This window comes from Theropithecus gelada, chromosome 19 (genome assembly GCF_003255815.1).
Source record: "Theropithecus gelada isolate Dixy chromosome 19, Tgel_1.0, whole genome shotgun sequence".
Lineage (NCBI taxonomy): Eukaryota > Metazoa > Chordata > Mammalia > Primates > Cercopithecidae > Theropithecus > Theropithecus gelada.
The window spans coordinates 27,346,494-27,363,787 of NC_037687.1; the positions used below are offsets into that span (position 1 = coordinate 27,346,494).

A 17,294-nucleotide genomic window follows, 5' to 3' on the forward strand; every position below is an offset into this window, starting at 1 on the left:
GAAGATGAGGGTGCAGGGAAGGGTCCGATAGAGAGACCCAAGGCAGGGAGAAAGAGAGAGAGAGAGAGAGAAGTGGAAGGAGAGGACAAGAGATACCCAGAGAGACAAAGAAGGCAAGAGAGACAGAGACAGGCAGACACAGAGACACAAAGGACGGATGGCAAGAGACAAGAGATGGACAGAGATGGACCAAGGAGATGGAGAGAGAAAGTGAACAAATCGGGGAGTCAGTCAACATGGATGAGAAAGGTGGAGACATCGGGGAGGGGGGAGAGACTCCGGATTAGGAGGCAGGTTGGTGCCCACAGAGCCTCCCCCGCCCCATTCCCACCACAGTCCGCCCCCCTTCCCCCCTCCATTGGTCCCCTCATCTCAGGCAAAAGGCTGGGGGCAGCAAGGCGGGATGGTGGGCGGCAGGGGCGTGGGGAGGGGCTGGGTGGAATGCACGTGGGAGCAGCCAGCGGAGAGGGCAGGGAACGGTGCGGCCGCTGTGGTGGGGCTGGGGGCTGACCTAGTTGTAGGGAAAGAGGGCAGGCAGGGGGTGGGGTCTGCGAGGGGGCTGAGTGGAGCGAAGCTGGCAGTGCCCTTGGGGAATCAGATGAGAACTCCAGGAGCCAGGAGCAGTGGGGGGCGGGGGGGAGGGAGGCTCCTCCAGAAGATTCTAAGGACGGGGGTGGGGGGGATCGCTGGGGGCGGTGCTGGGGAGAGGGACATCTTTAAAAGGTCCAAGAAGGCTCTGGGCTTCTGACGGGTGCGGGAAGGCTCTCACGGGCATCTCACAGCTAATGGGACTCAAGATCCAGCAGCCGTGTGTGTGGTTTCTACAAAGCCTGGGTCTGCCTGCAGGGTTCTGCAGCCCTGCAGGGAGTTCTGTGGCTTTTCCAGGCAATGCTAAGGGGGCTGTCTGGACAAAGGTGTCTTGACCATAGCAGAGAGGGCTTGGGGGTAGATTTGAAGCCCAGTGTCTTGGGGACACCCCCTCCCAGCCATTCCCAATTGCTAACCTGGGGGGAAGGGACAGGGGGGGACCGAGAGTCTCGCGAGGTCTCAGGCGGTGACAAGAGCTGGGGACAGAAATACACAGAGTCACGGGGGTGGAGAGAGGATGGTCAGGGGAAACCCCCCAACACAGCCTCACTGTTGGGGGGACGGAGAAACGCCGCCGGGATCTCTTCCTCCTCTCTGGTGTTTTCCGGGGGAGGGGAGCAGTGAAATGGGGGGACGGCTGAGACATCAAATATGAAAGGAGCTTCCGGGGTGGCTAGGGTAGGGGAGGGGGAAGGACGGGAGGAAGGAGAGTGCTGGGGAGGAGTGGGAGCCAGTGATCAGGTGAGGGCAGATGTAGGTAGGAGGGAGGAGCATGGTGGAGGACAAGCCTGGAGGGAAGGAGGGTCTTGGGAGGACTATAGGGAACAATTACGGAGGGAAGAAGCCTGGCGCAGTGGCTCACACCTGTAATCCCAGCACTTTGGGAGGCCAAAGCAGGCAGGTCACTTGAGTCCAGGAGTTTGAGACCAATCTGGCCAACAAAACCCCGTCTCTTCTAAAAACACAAAAGTTAGCCGGGCGTGGTGGCAGGCACCTGTAATTCCAGCTACTCTGGAGGCTGATGCAGGAGAATCACTTGAACCCAGGAAGCAGAGGCTGCAGTGAGCCAAGATTGCACCACTGCACTCCAGCCTGGGCAATAGAGCGAGACCCCGTTTCAAAAAAAAAAAAAAACAAAAAGGTTGTGAAGGAAAGGTTGTGGTGGGAGAGACTCTTGGGGGAAGGAGCATGGGGGACAATAGGTCAAAGGGGTCTTGTGGGAGGGAGGGTTGTGGGGCTGAAGGACAGCAAGGAAAAGGCTTCCAGAGGGCTAGAGGGGGAAGGATCCAGGGCACCAGGGGTAGAGGCTTCAGTCAACCCCATCAGCTCCAGCCATGATTTGAGTTCAATGAATGGATTTTGGCATTATAGGCAAGAAAAGCAGGAACCTCCCCCACCCAGCCACCCCCACCCCAATCCTCCCTCACCCATAGGCCTACACCCTCCCCACACCCCCTCCCCCTCAATCCCACAGGGGCCCCTCCAGATCTGGGGGTGGGGAACAAAGGGAGGTAAAGGACTGGGAGTGGGTGCAAGCAGGGGGAGGAGTTAGATAGGAGCAGAGAGGGGAGTGGGGGGGTAATGAGATGGAAATGGACAATGATGGGGGGTGGGGTTGCAAAAAGGAGAGGTGGGGGGGATGGAACAAGAGGAACCAGACAGTCCCCACTGTGGACTAGGAGTCTGGAAGTCTGGGGTCTCAGCCCTTGTGCTCTGTGGCCTGGGGTGGTGGGTTGGTCATGCCCTTCCCTGAACGTCTGTGAAACACAGAGGTTTAGGTGAGGCCCCCCAAGTTCCCCTACGGCATCGCCTTAGGCTGTGGACAGGGATTCTTTAGGATGTGTCTCTGCATTTCTAAAGAAGAGTCCATAGACAGTTGTTGAATGAATGCGTGATGAATCACATACCTTCAGGCGGCTTCCCTTCGCATCTAAGATAAAGTCCCGTCTCCTCACCATGGTGGAAAACCCGTCCTGATCTTTCTCCCTGGACTCCAGCAGCCCTCTCCCCTTGGCCGCTGGGATCAGCCTCACTGTGCTCCTTGCTGTCCCTTGAACAAGCAAAGCTCATCCTCCACCCCCTCCCGCGGGGAAGCTCAGGGTCTGTGCACTTGCTGTTCCTTCTGCCTGCCTGGCCCTTTTCACCCTCCAGGTTCTGTGTCACCTCCTCAAAAAGTCCTTTGCCGAACTCCTTTTCTTCCCCAGAGACAGGGTCTTACTCTGTACCCCCAGGCTGGAGCACCATGGCACAATCATGGCTCAATGCAGCCTCCCAGACTCCTGGGCTCTGACAATCCTCCCACCTCAGCCTCCCAAGTAGCTGGGTCCAAAGGCATGCACCACCACACCTAAGTTTTTTGTTTTTGAGGAAATGGTCTTGCTGTGTTGCCCAGGCTGGGCTCAAATTCCTGGGCTCAAACGATACTCCCACCTTGGCCTCCCAAAGTGCTGGGGTTATAGGCGGCAGCCACACCTCTTTAACTGAAGTGGCCAGAGTAATAGTCTTGTTCTTTTATCTTTATGTTAATTGCTTCTTTTCTTCTTTTTTTTTTTTTTTTTTTGAGAGGGAGTCTCACTCTGTCTATAGCCCAGGCTGGAGTGCAGTGGCATGATCTTGGCTCACTGCAACCTCTACCTCCCTGGTTCAAGTGATTCTCCTGCCTCAGCCTCCTGAGTAGCTGGGACTACAGGCCTGCACCACCACGCCCGGCTAATTTTTGTACTTTTAGTAGAGATGGGGTTTCACCATGTTGACCAGGCTGGTCTCGAACTCCTGACCTCAAGTGATCCACTCTCCTTGGCCTCCCAAAGTGCTGGGATTACAGACGTGAGCCACCCCACCCAGCCTTAATTGTTTATTTTCTGCTTCTTCCTATGAGGGGCTGGAAACTTTTCCTATAAAAGGCCACATAGTAAATCTCTTTGGCATGGGGGCTGTATAGTCTCTGTCCCAATTATTCCACTCTGCTGTCGTAGCTTCACATGGTTGTGTTCCAATAAAGCTTTATTTACAAAAACAGATGGCTGAAAGATCAGGCCGTCAGGCTGGAGTTAGTTTGCTGACCCCTTACAATCCAGAGATTGTAAACTGTGATGGCAGATTCATGCTTCGTGTAATCCCAAATCTGTAGTGCCTGCAACTGTGTTCTCAAGAATCAGTTGTGGCCATGGGTGGTGGCTCACACCTGTAATCTTAGCCCTTTGGGAGGCCAAGGCAGGAGGATTGCTTGAGCCCAGGAGTTCAAGACCAACCTGGCCAACATAGCGAGACCCCATTGCTTGAATCCAGGAGGCGGAGGTTGCAGTGAGCCGAGATTGCACCACTGCACTCCAGCCTGGGTGACAGAGCAAGACATGCTCAAAAAAAAAAAAAAAAAAAAAGAATCAGTTGCTGAAACAGTGAATGAATGGATTGAATACACGAATGAAAGGAGCTAGGAGTTGGCTCGAGTTGTTATGAGGATTAAATAATATATGTTAAATTCCTAGCATGTGGTGATGCTAGGAACTTGGCAATGTTTGGTGAATGATTCCTCTACTAAGTAGCACCACCCTCTATCCCCCTCACTTCTGCATGGCCGGCAGCCCCCAGCCTATCCCTTCTGATCCCTGACCCCTGACTCTCTCTGCCTCGTCCCTTCCTCTCCATCCTCACAGCCCTGGCCCTAGCTCAGGCTTCCACCTGTCACCTCAGCCTCCTCTTCAGCCTCCTGACTTCCAGCCTCCCACCTCCAGTCCGTCCTCACAAGACCCCAGAGCTGCCCCTTCCAGCTCACCTGCCTCCTCCCCAGGCCCCCAGACAAGGCTGCAGCGTCTCAGCCTGGCACCTGCCTCATCTCTACCTGAGAATCCTCCCGCCAGGGTCTAGTCTCCTAGGTTCTGTCCTGCAGTTCCCTCCAACCATTCCTGTTGACGGGATTGCTTCCTCTGCATGTGGCCAGAACTCCTGCTCAACCTGAAGGCCCCATTGCAGATACCGAGTCTTCCCTGATGCCCGGCCCCACCCCCGGGAGTTTCTAGTGTTCCTGTTACTGTCTGTGCTCCCTCCATTTTAGCACATATCGCCTCAAACCGTGACTTTCTAGGTCTGTGTCTGCCTCCTGCTCCAAAGCGGAAGCTCCCGGGGGCATGGATTTTGTTCATGGTTGAACTCCCCATGCCCAGTACCTAGGACGCGTGGGTGCTGTCTGAGCGCTGGCCGAATTCACAGAGGCATGGACGGATGGCTAAGCCTTTCTCTCCCCATTCTTACCCAGAAGTGTTCTGGGTATGCCCCCCACCCCCCGTTTTCCTGATTGAATTAAAAAAAAAACAAACCCTGGGGCCAAGGAGGGAGGCAGAGATGGTGATGGGGGTGAGGAGGGGTCAGTCGTGAGGGCAGGCGCGGTGTGGGAGGCAGGGTTGGGTTAGTTCGGGGGTTAGTGAGGAGCAGGGTGAGTCCTGGGTAGGTGGGTGTGGGGTCAGTGTCAGGAGCTGGGGGTTAACTGGGTGCAGCTGCTTGCAGTGAGGGGCCGGAGTCTCGGTCAGTGGGGGCTGCATGTGCTCAGAGGGGTTAGTCGGGCAGGAGTGGGGAGTCTGGGGGTCGGGGGCATCAGAGGGTGGGGGTTACTTACCCCGGGGGGAGGGGGTTCGTCCACTAGGGGGATATCCAGGCCGCGGCGTTGGCGTTGAGGTCGGGCAAGAAGCTTGGGGGGCCTGGCTTACGCCAGTCTTGGGGGGGCAGTGGGGGAGCACCAGTGGCTGGGGGTGGGGGAGAGGCCAGAGGGTTGGGGGGATGGACATGGAATAGACAGGTGAAGGGTCAGTGGTAAAGAAACTTGGGGCGGGGGGTACAGGGAAGATCTGGGATGGAGGCGGTTTGGGGTCAAGGGAAGGGGGAAGGGAAGTCCAGCGCCTCCTCCCCCATCCCCCGCTCCTCCCTCCCCTGGGCAGGGGAGAGTCAGGGAGGGTCCCCGGGGCCAGTGGGGGGACACTCACCTTTTCGGATGGAGCCGTCAGGGGAAGGGGCGTAGTCGGTGAGGAGGAAGCAGGCTCGATCCCGGCTGTAGCGGCCACGGCTTCCAGGAGTGATGGGGCTCTTGTCTTCTGGGGACATGGCGGGCTGGTCAATGGCTGGGCAGTCCTCGTGGGCAAGTGCAGCTGCTGCCGGATCCCCATTGGGGCGAGGATCTGCATGCCGAGGGGGTCAGACAGAAACAAAGGAGAGTGTGAGGTGCGGTGGACACGTGGTGGGGCGAGATGTCTGCGCGGAGCAGATGCTGGGAGCACCAGAGCATGTTTGGCACTGGAAGTGGAGATTCAAGGGCAGGGTGATGGGAAGGAGTGGCCAGGAGGGTGGCAGGGGGCACAGTTGGGAGAGGGTGTCAAGGGGGTGTGGCTGGGGGGTGATCATAGGGGAGGGTGTTGAGTGCTGGGAAGGGCAACTGCAGTCGGGAAGGGTGGTCTGGACAGGGAGCTGGACAGATTCTGGTGGTGCAGGGAGGTGTTGAGAGCTGGGGTGTGGTGGTGGTGCCAGGTGTGGGGTGCCAGGAAGGGCAGGACTGGGGTGGGGTGCTGTTTAAAGATATGGTCTGGAGCTGGGCACAGTGACTCATACCTATAATCCCAGCACTTTGTGAGGCTGAGGCGGGAGAATTGCTTGAGGCCATGAGTTTGAGACCAGCCCTGGTAACATAGCAAAACCCCATCTCTACAAAAAATAGAAAAATTAGCTGGGTATAGTAGTACACGCCTATAGTCCCAGCTACTCTGGAGGCTGAGGCAGGAGGATCACTGGAACCTGGGAGGTCAGCCTGCCGTGAGCCATGATAGTTTCACTGCTTCAGCCTGGGTGATAGAGTGAGACCCTGTCTCCAAAAAAGATAAAAGATGCCAGGCGTGGTGGCATCATCTGTAATCCTAGCACTTTGGGAGGCCGAGGTGGGTAGATCACTTAAGGCCATCCTGGCCAACATGGTGAAACCCCGTCTCTATTAAAAATACAAAAATTAGCTGGGCACAGTGGTGGGCGCCTGTATTCCCAGCTACTCCGGAGGCTGAGGTAGGTGAATCACTTGAACCCGGGAGGCGGAGGTTGCAGTGAGCCACGATGTTGCCACTGCACTCCAGCCTAGGAGACAGAGTGAGACCTCGTCTTGGAACAAGAGAAAAAAAAAAAAGAGATGGTTGTGGATGAAGCAAGCTTGGTGTTGGGGAGATGAGGCAGTGCTGAGGGGTGGTTGGCTGGAGCGAACTTCAGGGGGCTTGGCTGGGGTAGGGGTAGGGGTGGAGGGATGACTAGAGAGGATGTGGCAGGCTAGGAACTGGCTGTTTAGGGAGCAGTGCTGGGCTCTGGGAAGGGCACCAAGGGGAAGGGCTGGGGAAGGTGAGAGATGGGAGGTGGGACGTGGGGGTCCCCTAGGCTCTGACTCCGGCTATTTTTAATTGATGTGAAACTGGGTCAGCGGCTGAGGGAGCAAGATGGGGGCCAGGTGGCCCAGCTCCCTTTCTTGACCTACTTAAGGCGGGGCGATGCAGCGGGAGCCGCCAGCCTCTCCTTCCTCCCAAACTCCCAAGCCACTGCCTCTGAGGCATAGACACCCCCTGAGGGAGGAACACACACAGAATCACAGGGAACTTTCTTCTCCCTCATCTCTCTCACTCGTCTCTTCCTCTGAGCAGCACCTCTCTGGATCGCTCTCCGGGACTCTCCCAGGCTGCCAGCAGCAAAGCCGACTGACCAGGCCCTGGTTTCCATTCTGCCCTGGGGGCTGTGCCCTGGCCTCACTCCCTGTTTTGAAGTCTGTCCGCCTCTTGAGCTCGCTGTCATTAGAACCCAAACTCTGCCGCTGACCGCCCCCACCTCCGCCCAAAATCTACATCCCATCTCTTTCTCTGGTCTCCATGACAATCTCTCGGTTTCTGACTCTCCTGTCTCAAACCATATCGGCTTCAGTCTCTCTTCCCTCAGGGCTGTCTCCCGGATGCTCAGATGCTGCCACCATCCCTGGGGTTCTGCCTTGGGTCTGCCTGTGGTTCACGTGAGACCCTCTCTCTGAGCCCCTCTCCTCCAGGTCCCTCTCTCTGTACAGCGGAGAGTACACTCTGACACTGCCTCTGCCTCGCCAGCCCCTCTGAATACCTTGCAAATCTGTTTCTCCTCAAAACTCTTTCACACGAAACCTATGTCTCTGCGTGATTATCTGTGCCTCCTTGGCCTGAGCTCCTGCTGTTGGCTTTTTTCTCCCTCACCTCTTTGACGCCAACCACCCCAGGCTCTCTGAACCCTGGCAGCTACCTCCCCAGTCCTCCCCGGGTCTCCACCTGTGTCCCCGACCCCTGACGCCCAGGCTCACCTGCCCGGTTGATCTCAATCACCTCCTCCTGAGCCAACGGGCAAGGCTCGCCGGGGGCCGGCAGAGGAGGCAGCCCCATGATCCCCAGCCCACCCGCTCCCCCCCTGAGCAGCCCGGGGTGCGTGTGGGGCCCCGCTGGGTAGGCCCCGGCCACAGTCACCCCCATGGAGGGTGGGGTGATGGGTGGCGGCGGGCTGATGCCCCCGCTGCCGTGGTGCGGGTGGGGCGGGGGTGGCGGGGGTGGGTCAGGCTTGCAGTAGTTGGGCGAGCCTGGTTGCGGGGGCCGGGGGATGTGTTTGTTCTTCTTCTTGGGCAGCTTCTGCTTGGCCATGGCCAGCGAATAGTACATGCCAAAGTTGTTGACAATGACGGGCACGGGCATGGCGATGGTCAGCACCCCCGCCAGGGCACACAGCGCCCCAACCAGCATCCCCGACCATGTCTTGGGGTACATGTCTCCATAGCCCAGGGTCGTCATGGTGACCACGGCCCACCAGAAGCCAATGGGGATGTTCTTGAAGTAGGTGTGGTTGGAGCCCAGGATGTCATCGGGGTCGGCGCCGATGCGCTCAGCGTAGTAAATCATGGTGGCGAAGATGAGCACCCCCAGGGCCAGGAAGATGATGAGCAGCAGGAACTCGTTGGTGCTGGCGCGGAGCGTGTGTCCCAGCACGCGCAGCCCCACGAAGTGCCGGGTCAGCTTGAAGATGCGCAGGATGCGGACGAAGCGGACCACCCGCAGGAAGCCCAGCACGTCTTTGGCGGCCTTGGAGCTGAGGCCCGAGAGGCCCACCTCAAGATAGAAGGGCAGGATGGCCACACAGTCAATGATGTTGAGGCTGCTTTTAAGAAACTCCACCTTGTCTGGGCAGAAGGTGATGCGCATGAGGAACTCGAAGGTGAACCAGACCACGCACACCCCCTCCACGTAGGTCAGGAAGGGCTCCGTCTCCACCTCCACGTTGGTGATGTTCTCTGGAGGCGCCCCGGGGATCGGGGAGGCCTGGGTCACCGTCTTGTTGCTGATATGGATGAAGCCCTCATGGGTTTCCAGGCAGAAGGTGGTGATGGAGATGAGGATGAAGAAGAGGGAGGCGAAGGCCACATACTGCAGGGCAGGGAGGGAGAGAGAGGAAGAGGTGACCTAGGCATCAGGTTGGCCATAACATCCAGAAGACCCTTCCAGTGCCCCCTTCCCCAGCCTCCTGGGCCCAAACTCTGGGCAAAATCCAGGTGTCTCAGCCCTGTGGCTCCATCACTTCCAGGATCCCATTCTCCCCTCTAAAGCTAGCAAAAGGGGAGAGAAAGGAACAGAGGCAGTTGGAGACGAGCTGGCCCCAGCAGACGCAGCAGATGGGCAGCTTCTTTCCTTGGAAACATTTCTGGCCCCTTGCTGTTTCCTAGACCACCTCCCCCCACCCTCCTGTTCCCTGTGTCCTATTTCAAGGCTCCCCAGCAGGGTCCATGGATTCTGCTGTAGGACGGGAGCCACAGGGCCTAAGATCACACATCCTGTGTGTCTCGGAGGCTTTAGGGCTCAGCTTGGAGCTGAGCAGAGGGGAACGGGAAAAGGTGGGCAGGGAGGCAGAATCATGAGGTAGTTAAGAGTCAGAGAGCCTGGGTATGAATCTGGCTTTTAACCTGTCAAAACTGGGCATGGAGATTGAGCTTTCTGAACCAGAAGTTTGTAGTGAGATTGTTGTGAGGATTAAATTAGATGAGTGTACGAAGGACTTGGCTCCAAACACAGTGCTTGGAGCAGTGCCTGGAACACAGTAAGAAGACCTGAGCTGTTGTTAGGGTATGCAGGCAGCAGTTAGTTGGGGGGCAAGGTCAAGGCCTCACCCAGAGAGGACAGGGCAGGGGTGGTGCCACAGAGGGGAGCTGGGGGTCAGGGCCCTTAAGGGAGGAGGGGTTGAAGGGTTAAGCCTGCAAAAATGGAAGAAGAGATAAAAAAGGAGAATCAGGCAGGGTTTACAGCCCTGCAGAGGAAGGGAGAGTCATTAGCCTGGACATTGTGGGAGAAGGCAGAGCCAGGGCCAAAGAGAAGTTAGGGCATTTGCCAAAGGGGCAGAGAATGAGGCGTGAAGGGTCCTGAGCCATTTCAAGATGGGGGATAACCAGAGTCCTGCCACATAGTGATGTGGGTTTTGATGAAGGCCTAGAAGAGGAGGGAGTGGGGTCAGCGTCTGGGAGAAGGAAAGCAATGGGCCAGGCCCCTAGAGATGTCATGGGCTTTATCAGATACGCATAGGGGTGGGAGGGGAGAGGAGTGCATTGGAGAGGGAAGGAAGACAGGTGTTATAGTAAAGAGAGGGTTTTAATCCTCTGGGTAGTGGAGGAGGGAGGGCATGGGGAGTTTTGCTTCTAATCAGGGGCACAGAGCACGGAGAGGCTACTGTCGGACCACAGAGAGGACCTTGGACTTTGGGGTGGGCCAAGGGCCAGCACTGTCCCTCTGTGCACCCCACTTCCTCCACAGGGGTTGGACTCTGGGCTTGACTTCACTGAGGTACAGAGCTGGGAAGTAGGGGGTGGAGAGTTTCAGGGCCACAGAGAGGACCCTGGACGTTTGGGTGGGCTGGGGGCCGGCGAAGATCCTCTCAGCACTCCCCCCACCCCCACCTTCGCTTCTCTGCAGTGGTTTAAGAGGCCAGAGGCCTCCGCAGAGCGCATGCCTGGTTCCTCCCCGCCCCCTCCAAGCCGGGCGCTCGGCGCTAGCTGCAGCACCGCAGTGGGGGCGGGCCGGCCGGGCCGGGGGGCGGGGCGCACGGCGGCCAGTACCGCGGACAGCTCCCCCGCCGCAGTGCGCAGCCGCAGCGGCTCGGGGCCTTCTTAACCCCTTCCGGGCCGGAGCCTAGTATTCAACGCGCAGCCGCAGTGTTGCTGCTTTCCGGCGGGAGGCCGCGGGCCAGGAGTCTAATTAACTCCTTCCCTTCTAGGGCACAGGGAAAGGTGGGCACCCGCCGCAGTGCGCAGCTGCAGAGGCTGGACGGCGTCGGGCTGGTTTAACCCCTTACTCCAGGCTGTGTCAAAAGCAGAAGGGGTAGGAGGGCCTGGAGTCTCTGTAAAAAGGAAAGGAGTGATTACGAGGAAGGGGGCGGGGGCAAGGGGCTGTAGGGTTGGACCCTCCACTTTGCTTTGGACTCAGCTCCCAACTCATGCCATCTCACTGGGAGGCTGGAAAGGGCTCGGCACACCGTGGACACCCAAAACACATTTGTGGAGTAAATGAGTATCTCCCGTAGCTGTCCCGAACACCTAGCCTGACCATCACAGAAGAACTCTACATCCCGCCCCTCACCTCAGCACCCTTCAATGGGGTCACAGGAGAGAAGGGCGCCCCAGGCCATGGGGGAAGGAGCCGCTCAGTGTCTTGAGGGGGCATCTAGGGCCATGTCCCTTCCGCACCTCCTCTTCCCCACCTCCCCCCATCCAACCCCAAATCTCGCCAACTCAGCGCTTTCTGGGGACCAAACTTTATGCGGTGGCTCCAGGCGCCCCCCCCTCCCCCGGCGCGAATGCGGCACTGCGGCTCCGCGTCCTTCCAGGCTCAGGACGCGGCACGGTGGGGGGAGGGGGTCAAGACCTGCTCCTCTGGGTGTTTGGGTCCCCAGGAGCCCCGGAGGGGGTCCTGGGATCGCTCTTATTTCCCCCATTTCCAATTGCTCCCATTTTGCACTGCCCCCCTTTTCCACCACATTCTCCCTCTGGGGTCCCCTGGACAGGGAGGAAGTTAGTAGGAGGAAGAAGTTCAGGAGAGAACCCAGGGGGAGGGTAGTCATTTAGCCTAGGAAGTATATGGATGCTTGAGGAAAGTTTTCTGGGAGCGATGGAGACAGCTTTAGGGAAAATTTGTAATTTGGAGAGACAGAAGGCTCTTTGGTTCACTTCGATGGAGGGGGACAGACTGAGGGGCTAGGTTCTGGGTTTTGCACAGGTGGGGTTCGAGAAAGGAAGAGGGCAGGTGGAAGGAATCCCAGGGCAAGGCAGAAATAATTGTAAGCTATTTTGAGATGAAAGTTTTAGGGCTGATGATTTGAGGGGTGTCCCAGGGTTTTAGGTTAGAAAAAGTTCTAGAGCAGCAGGGAAAGTCACTTAGACTAGGAAAGGGGCCATGGGGTCTTTGGATGGGGGGAGTCCCAGGGACAGAGAGTGTACTGTGCAGTTAAAATGATGGAGGGGAGAAGCTGCGAGGATCTATGGAGGAGGAAGAACAATCCTGGAGGACATGTGAGGGTTCTGGAGAGGAAAGGCATATGATGGGGGCATGGGATGCTGCTGGAGACACTGAGGAGGAGTGTGAAAGTCTTGGGGGAAGTCTGGAGCTTTATGGAGAAAGTCCTTGGGATGGGAGTTGGTGTGGAGGTTGAAGAGTGTTGAACACAGAGTGAACACAGAGGGGGCCTGGAGGTTCCAGCGGAGAAGATGCCCCAAGACTCAGTATTGCAGTGAGGGGAAGGTGAAAATGTCCAGGCAAGAACAAGTGGAGGTTCAGAGGGGTCCGGAAGGCTGTGAGATTGGGGTGGGGGAGTTTTCTGAGACTTTGAGAGCAGAAGATGCCGCAGGAAGTGGATGGAAAAAATAATCAGGAGATTCAAACTTGGAGAGAGAGGTCTTCTGGGAGAGGGGCCACGGGGTGAATCAGGGAGGTGCCGGGAGAGACTGAGAGTTGAAGAGGGTGCCCTAGAGAGTCGGGAGAAGGGTGGGGAAGTGGGGGACAGTGTTCACAGGGCTTAGGAGAATTTGAGGGCTGAGAAGGGATGTCTTCTAAGGGCTTGGGGAAGGTCCAAGAAACCGAGGGCTGGACGGTGACCAAGAGTAGTGAGAAGAGATTTGCAGGGGCCCAGGAGACATGAGGGTTGGGGAGGGTCTCAGAGGAGCCCAGGAAAGGTGGGGACCGGGTTGTTCAGAGAAGCACGGGAGATTCACGGTCTGGAGGAAGCGTCTAAGGGTCTAGGCTGGTCTTGGCGGCGGGGCCGGGGGGGGGGGGGGGTTGGGGGGGGTCTGGAAGAGCCTGAAGGTGGGAGATCTGTCTTTGGAGGATCTGGGGGATGGCTGCGAGAGGGGGGTGTGTTCGGAGGAGCCCAGGAGACTCGACTGAGGAAGAGGCTTCCAGGAGGCTGAGAAGCCTAGAGAGACCCGGAGGGGTGGAGCCGGGGCGCTCCTGGGAGACTGGGGGCGCCTAGAGAGGCGGGGGTGGGGTAGATGGGGGCCCCGAGAGCGCGCTCACCCTGGCAGCCCGCGACGAGTAGGGGTCCTCGAAGAGCGCCCACACGCGGGGCTGCCAGCGGCGCCACCACGTGCCGCCCGCGCCGCCCGCGCCCCCTGGCGGCCCCCCGGCGCCGCCGCCCGCGTCCTGGAAGCAGAGGCGCTTGAGCTCGCCGCCCGCTCCGTCCAGGCCGCCGCCGCCCGCGCCCGCCTCATCGTCCAGGCCTCCGTCGTGGGCGCCCGCGGCGTTGGCGGCGTTGGCGGCGCCCGCTGGGTCGGGCGCCTCGAAGGAGTCGAGCGCCTCCTCGGCGTCGCGGTGCTGCCGGTAGGTCATCCAGCAGCAGGCCTCCACGTCGGTCTCGTCGATGCCCCAGAAGCCGAGCTCCTCCTCAAACAGGGGCCCGCACACGTCGGCCGGGCAGTGCAGCTTGCCGGTGCGGTAGTAGTTGAGCACGTACGCGAAGACTCCCGGGTGCCGGTCAAAGAAGAACTCGTCTGCGCCCGGGTCGTAGTCGAAGCGTGCCGCCGCCTCGGGCTCCGTCAGGCCGGCCAGCCGCGTCCCCGGCAGGGTGCGCAGCGTCGAGCGGTACGTCTCATGGCGCACGCCGCCCACGTTGATCACGATCTTGCCGCTGTCGCCACCGCCGCCGCCGTGCCGCCCCATGGCCGCCGCCGGCAGCCCGGGGCATGGCTCGGCGCGCCGGCCCCCGGGCCCGCGGGGTGCCGGGGGGCCCGCCGGGGACGCGGCGGGGCCGGGCTGCGCAGGCTGCTGCTGCTGCGGCGGCAGCAGTGGCGGCGGCGGCGACTCGGGCGGCTGCGGCGGTGGCGCCGGCTGCTGCTTGCTGGCCCCCTGGCGCCCGCGGAAGGACGAGACGCAGACTGAGCTCAGCATTGGACGGGGGGCGGGGCGGGAGGGGCGGGGACGCAGGGGGCGGGGACGCAGAGGGAGAGACTGACGGGATTGGGTGGGAGGAGGAGCGAGGTGACGGGGGCGTTGCTTAGGGGAGACAAACCAAACTGATTGGCCTGGGGGAGGTGGGGCGGGGCTGTGGCCGGGAGGAGTGGGGCGGGCACTCTAACGCGACCCAGCTGGACGAGGCCGGGTCGCCAATGAGACACAGCGATTGGCTCTTTCTTAGAGAGCAGGGCGGAGGGGCGGGGCGGGGCGTCAAAGGAGGCGGGACCGGTTACTACTGATTGTGTTCGGCTGCACTGGGAGCTAGGGGAAGGCGGGGCTAGATATGACAGAGAGACCTGATTGAACTGAAAAAAGTGCAGGCGGGGTAGACGGAGGAGGGGACACGTCCAAGCTATTTAAGGATGCCCGACTGGCCTGGAGGGGCGGGGCCACCATGAGAGAGGCCGTCCTGATTGGGCTGAGGAAGGGGCGGAGAGAAACAAAAGAGATCGCACGCCCTCACCTAAAACACTGTTAGGCAGGACCTGGTGAGGAGGAGCATTGCTTGCAAGAGACAAGGCCGCAGAAAGTAGAAACAGTCCAGATGAGACTGCACTGGGGCGGGAGCTAGAGACGGAGGACTTTCCCGCGCAAGGGGAAGAGACTGGACTGAAAGGGGACACGGGGAGGGGAACAGAGACTTAGACTCGGTGTGAAGGCGTGGAGACTTGAGAGGCCTAGAAACCCGAGAGGACCTGGACAGGCCCAAGAGAGAGGGCGGGTAAAGAGGGGGCGGGGCTGAGACTCCAAGGTGGACCTGGTTAGTCGGGGCTGGGCCCAGAGAATGAGTGTCCGGATGGATGAGTGGTACTGAGGAGTGAGTGGGGTCGACAAGTAGAAAACGTCTTGAGGCGGGGAGCAGTGGCTTACGCCTGTAATCCCAGCACTTTGCGAGACTGAGGTGGGTGGATCATTTGAGGTCAGGAGTTCGAGACCAGCCTGGCCAAAATGGCGGAACCCCCACCTCTACAAAAAATACAAAAATTAGTCGGGCGTGGTGGTGGGTGCCTGTAGTCCCAGCTACTCGGGAGGTTGAGGCAGGAGAATCGCTTGAACCTGGTAAGCAGAGGTTGCAGTGAGTCGAGATCGCACCACTGCACTCCAGCCTGGGCGACAGAGCGAGACGCTGTGTCAAAAAAAAAAACAAAAAAAAGGAAAAAAAAGTCTTGAATGGGCGGTAGGAAGGAGCGACTAAGGGAGGAGTGGGGCTGTAAGGGGCTTGAAAGCAACCAGGGTAGGAGAGCGCAGGGCAGGCCTAAGGGAGGGTAGAGGAACGATAGAGGTGGGTCCCAGGGGAACAATGAGACTACAAAGAGTACAAAGCTACTGGGCTGGATGGAGGGGAGGCACCTGGAACGGGGAGTCTTGGGGATCGGAGGACCTGGGAGAGGGCACTGCCTGACGGTCACAGGGTCCTCAAAGGGCGAGGCGAGAACTTCTAACGAAGGCTACACCGCGGCGGACTGCAGATTGGAGGACCAACGGTAGATGAGGACTGGTGAGGAGGGCACACGCAAGGAGGCAGAGAGGACGGGAGAGGAGACAGGCCAAAGCGCCAGGAAGCACCGTCAAGACTGAGGCAATAGGCAGGACCAATAAAATATGGGGTGGGCTAGGAGTCTGAGAGGTCAGGTCCTGGGGAAGAATGATGAGGGGCGGGGCCAGAAAAAGGGGACCGCCTCGGAGCGGGCCGTCCCCGCCCCCTGGGCGGTCCTAGGCTCCGGGAGGCAGAGCGCCGGCTCAGGGGTCTGGGGCGGGGCCAGCGGCTGCGGCTGGGGCTGCGGAGGGAGGAGACGGCGCCTGCGGGAGCGAAGGGGTCGGGTCAGGGGGCTGCGGACGCCCTCGGGCCGCACAGTTTCTGGCCCACCTCCTCCTGCTGCAGGTGCGGCGGCTGGTTCGTATCGCCTCCCTACCCCATCCCACCCCTCGCTCCCGTTTCTGTGTTTCTTGGCGTCTCTTTTTCTCCCTTCTTGAGTATTTGTGCCGCCGTCTCTGTTACCACCCGTCTGAGTCTCCGGCCCCTCGTTTGTAAATCTGCCTTCCTGGGTCTCTGATTCCGTTCCCCTCCTTCTGTGTCTTTACTCCTCATCTCTCTAGGCCTCAGTCTCTCCTCCTCGGTGTCTCAGTCCCCGCCCCCCACCCCAGCTCCCCGGAGTCTCTTTCTCTTAGTCTCTGTACCATTTTATCAGGAGTGCGCCTCTCTGCCTGGGGCTCTGTATCCCACTCCCTGGGTCTTGTGTCCTTGTCCTCTACTCCCTCTCCCCAACCCGCTCTGTCCTGCCTCCTCTCTGGGTCTCTGCCTTTTCATCTGAATCTGTCTCCTCCTTTCTCTCTGACAACCTCTTTCCCCTCCCCATTCTCCCCATCTGTGGTATTTCCCCCTCTTCCGTCTCTTTCCCTCCTCTGTCTCTGCTCTTTCTCTTGCTGGCTCTCTGTCCTTCTCTCTCTCCCTCTAAGTTTCTGCCTCTTCACTTTCCCTCTGTCCCCTCCCTGGATCTCTATTCCTCCTATGTTTCACCTTCTTCTGGGGCTCTCTCTTTCTAGGTCTGTCTCCACTTCCTGGGGACCCTGTCCCCCTCTCTCTGGGTCTCCGTTCCTTTCTCTCAGGCCCACCATCACCCTCTCTAACCCCCGTCCTGGCTGGGACTGCGTCACTGCAGAGAGAGTTGCAGAAGTGGGGCCTGTCCTGCAGCCCAGGAAGGTCGTTGCCCTCACTCCCCGGACCCAGGGCTCTCCATTGCACCCAATCCATCATGTCCTTCAGCTTCTGATGGAATCCAAGAGGGCAGAGAAAAGACATAGGTACTTCCCCAAATTCTGGTGCACCCCCAGGCAGAAGCAGCGAATCCTGAGGTGAGGGACCCGGCTGGGGCTGGAGCTGGACGAGGCTCCTGGGCAATTGGGGGTGGGGTGGTGGAGGCAGGAGCAAGGGCTGGGTAGGCACTATGGGCTAGGTAAGGACCTCGGTCAGCCATCCTCCTCCACACTCTCCCCTCAACCCTGCTTTTCCCTTCTGCTTTTGACAGCAGCCAGGCATGGTATTAAGTGACCAAATCAGCGTTTTGTTGTTGTTGTTGTTTTGCAGAGGTCAGAAGTGTGGGAGAAGGTGGGGGCTGTGGGGAAATTTTGCAGAAGTCAGAAGTGTGGGAGAAGGTGGGGGCTGTGGGAAAAGGGGGCTGGAATAAGGAGGAATGTGCGATGCGA

At 59.1% G+C, this 17,294-nt stretch overlaps 1 protein-coding gene across 1 annotated transcript; it reads right to left on the reverse strand.

Moving 5' to 3' along the window:
- Positions 1–481: 481 nt before the first annotated feature.
- Positions 482–14,320, reverse strand: KCNC3 (potassium voltage-gated channel subfamily C member 3). Its single transcript, XM_025367125.1, has 5 exons — positions 13,155–14,320; positions 7,922–9,029; positions 5,565–5,756; positions 5,201–5,327; positions 482–1,064 (listed from the first exon to the last, which is right to left on the reverse strand). The coding sequence occupies exons 1-4, from the start codon at positions 14,022–14,024 to the stop codon at positions 5,224–5,226; spliced, it is 2,274 nt and encodes a 757-aa protein (XP_025222910.1). The 5' UTR covers positions 14,025–14,320; the 3' UTR covers positions 482–1,064; positions 5,201–5,223.
- Positions 14,321–17,294: the final 2,974 nt, after the last annotated feature.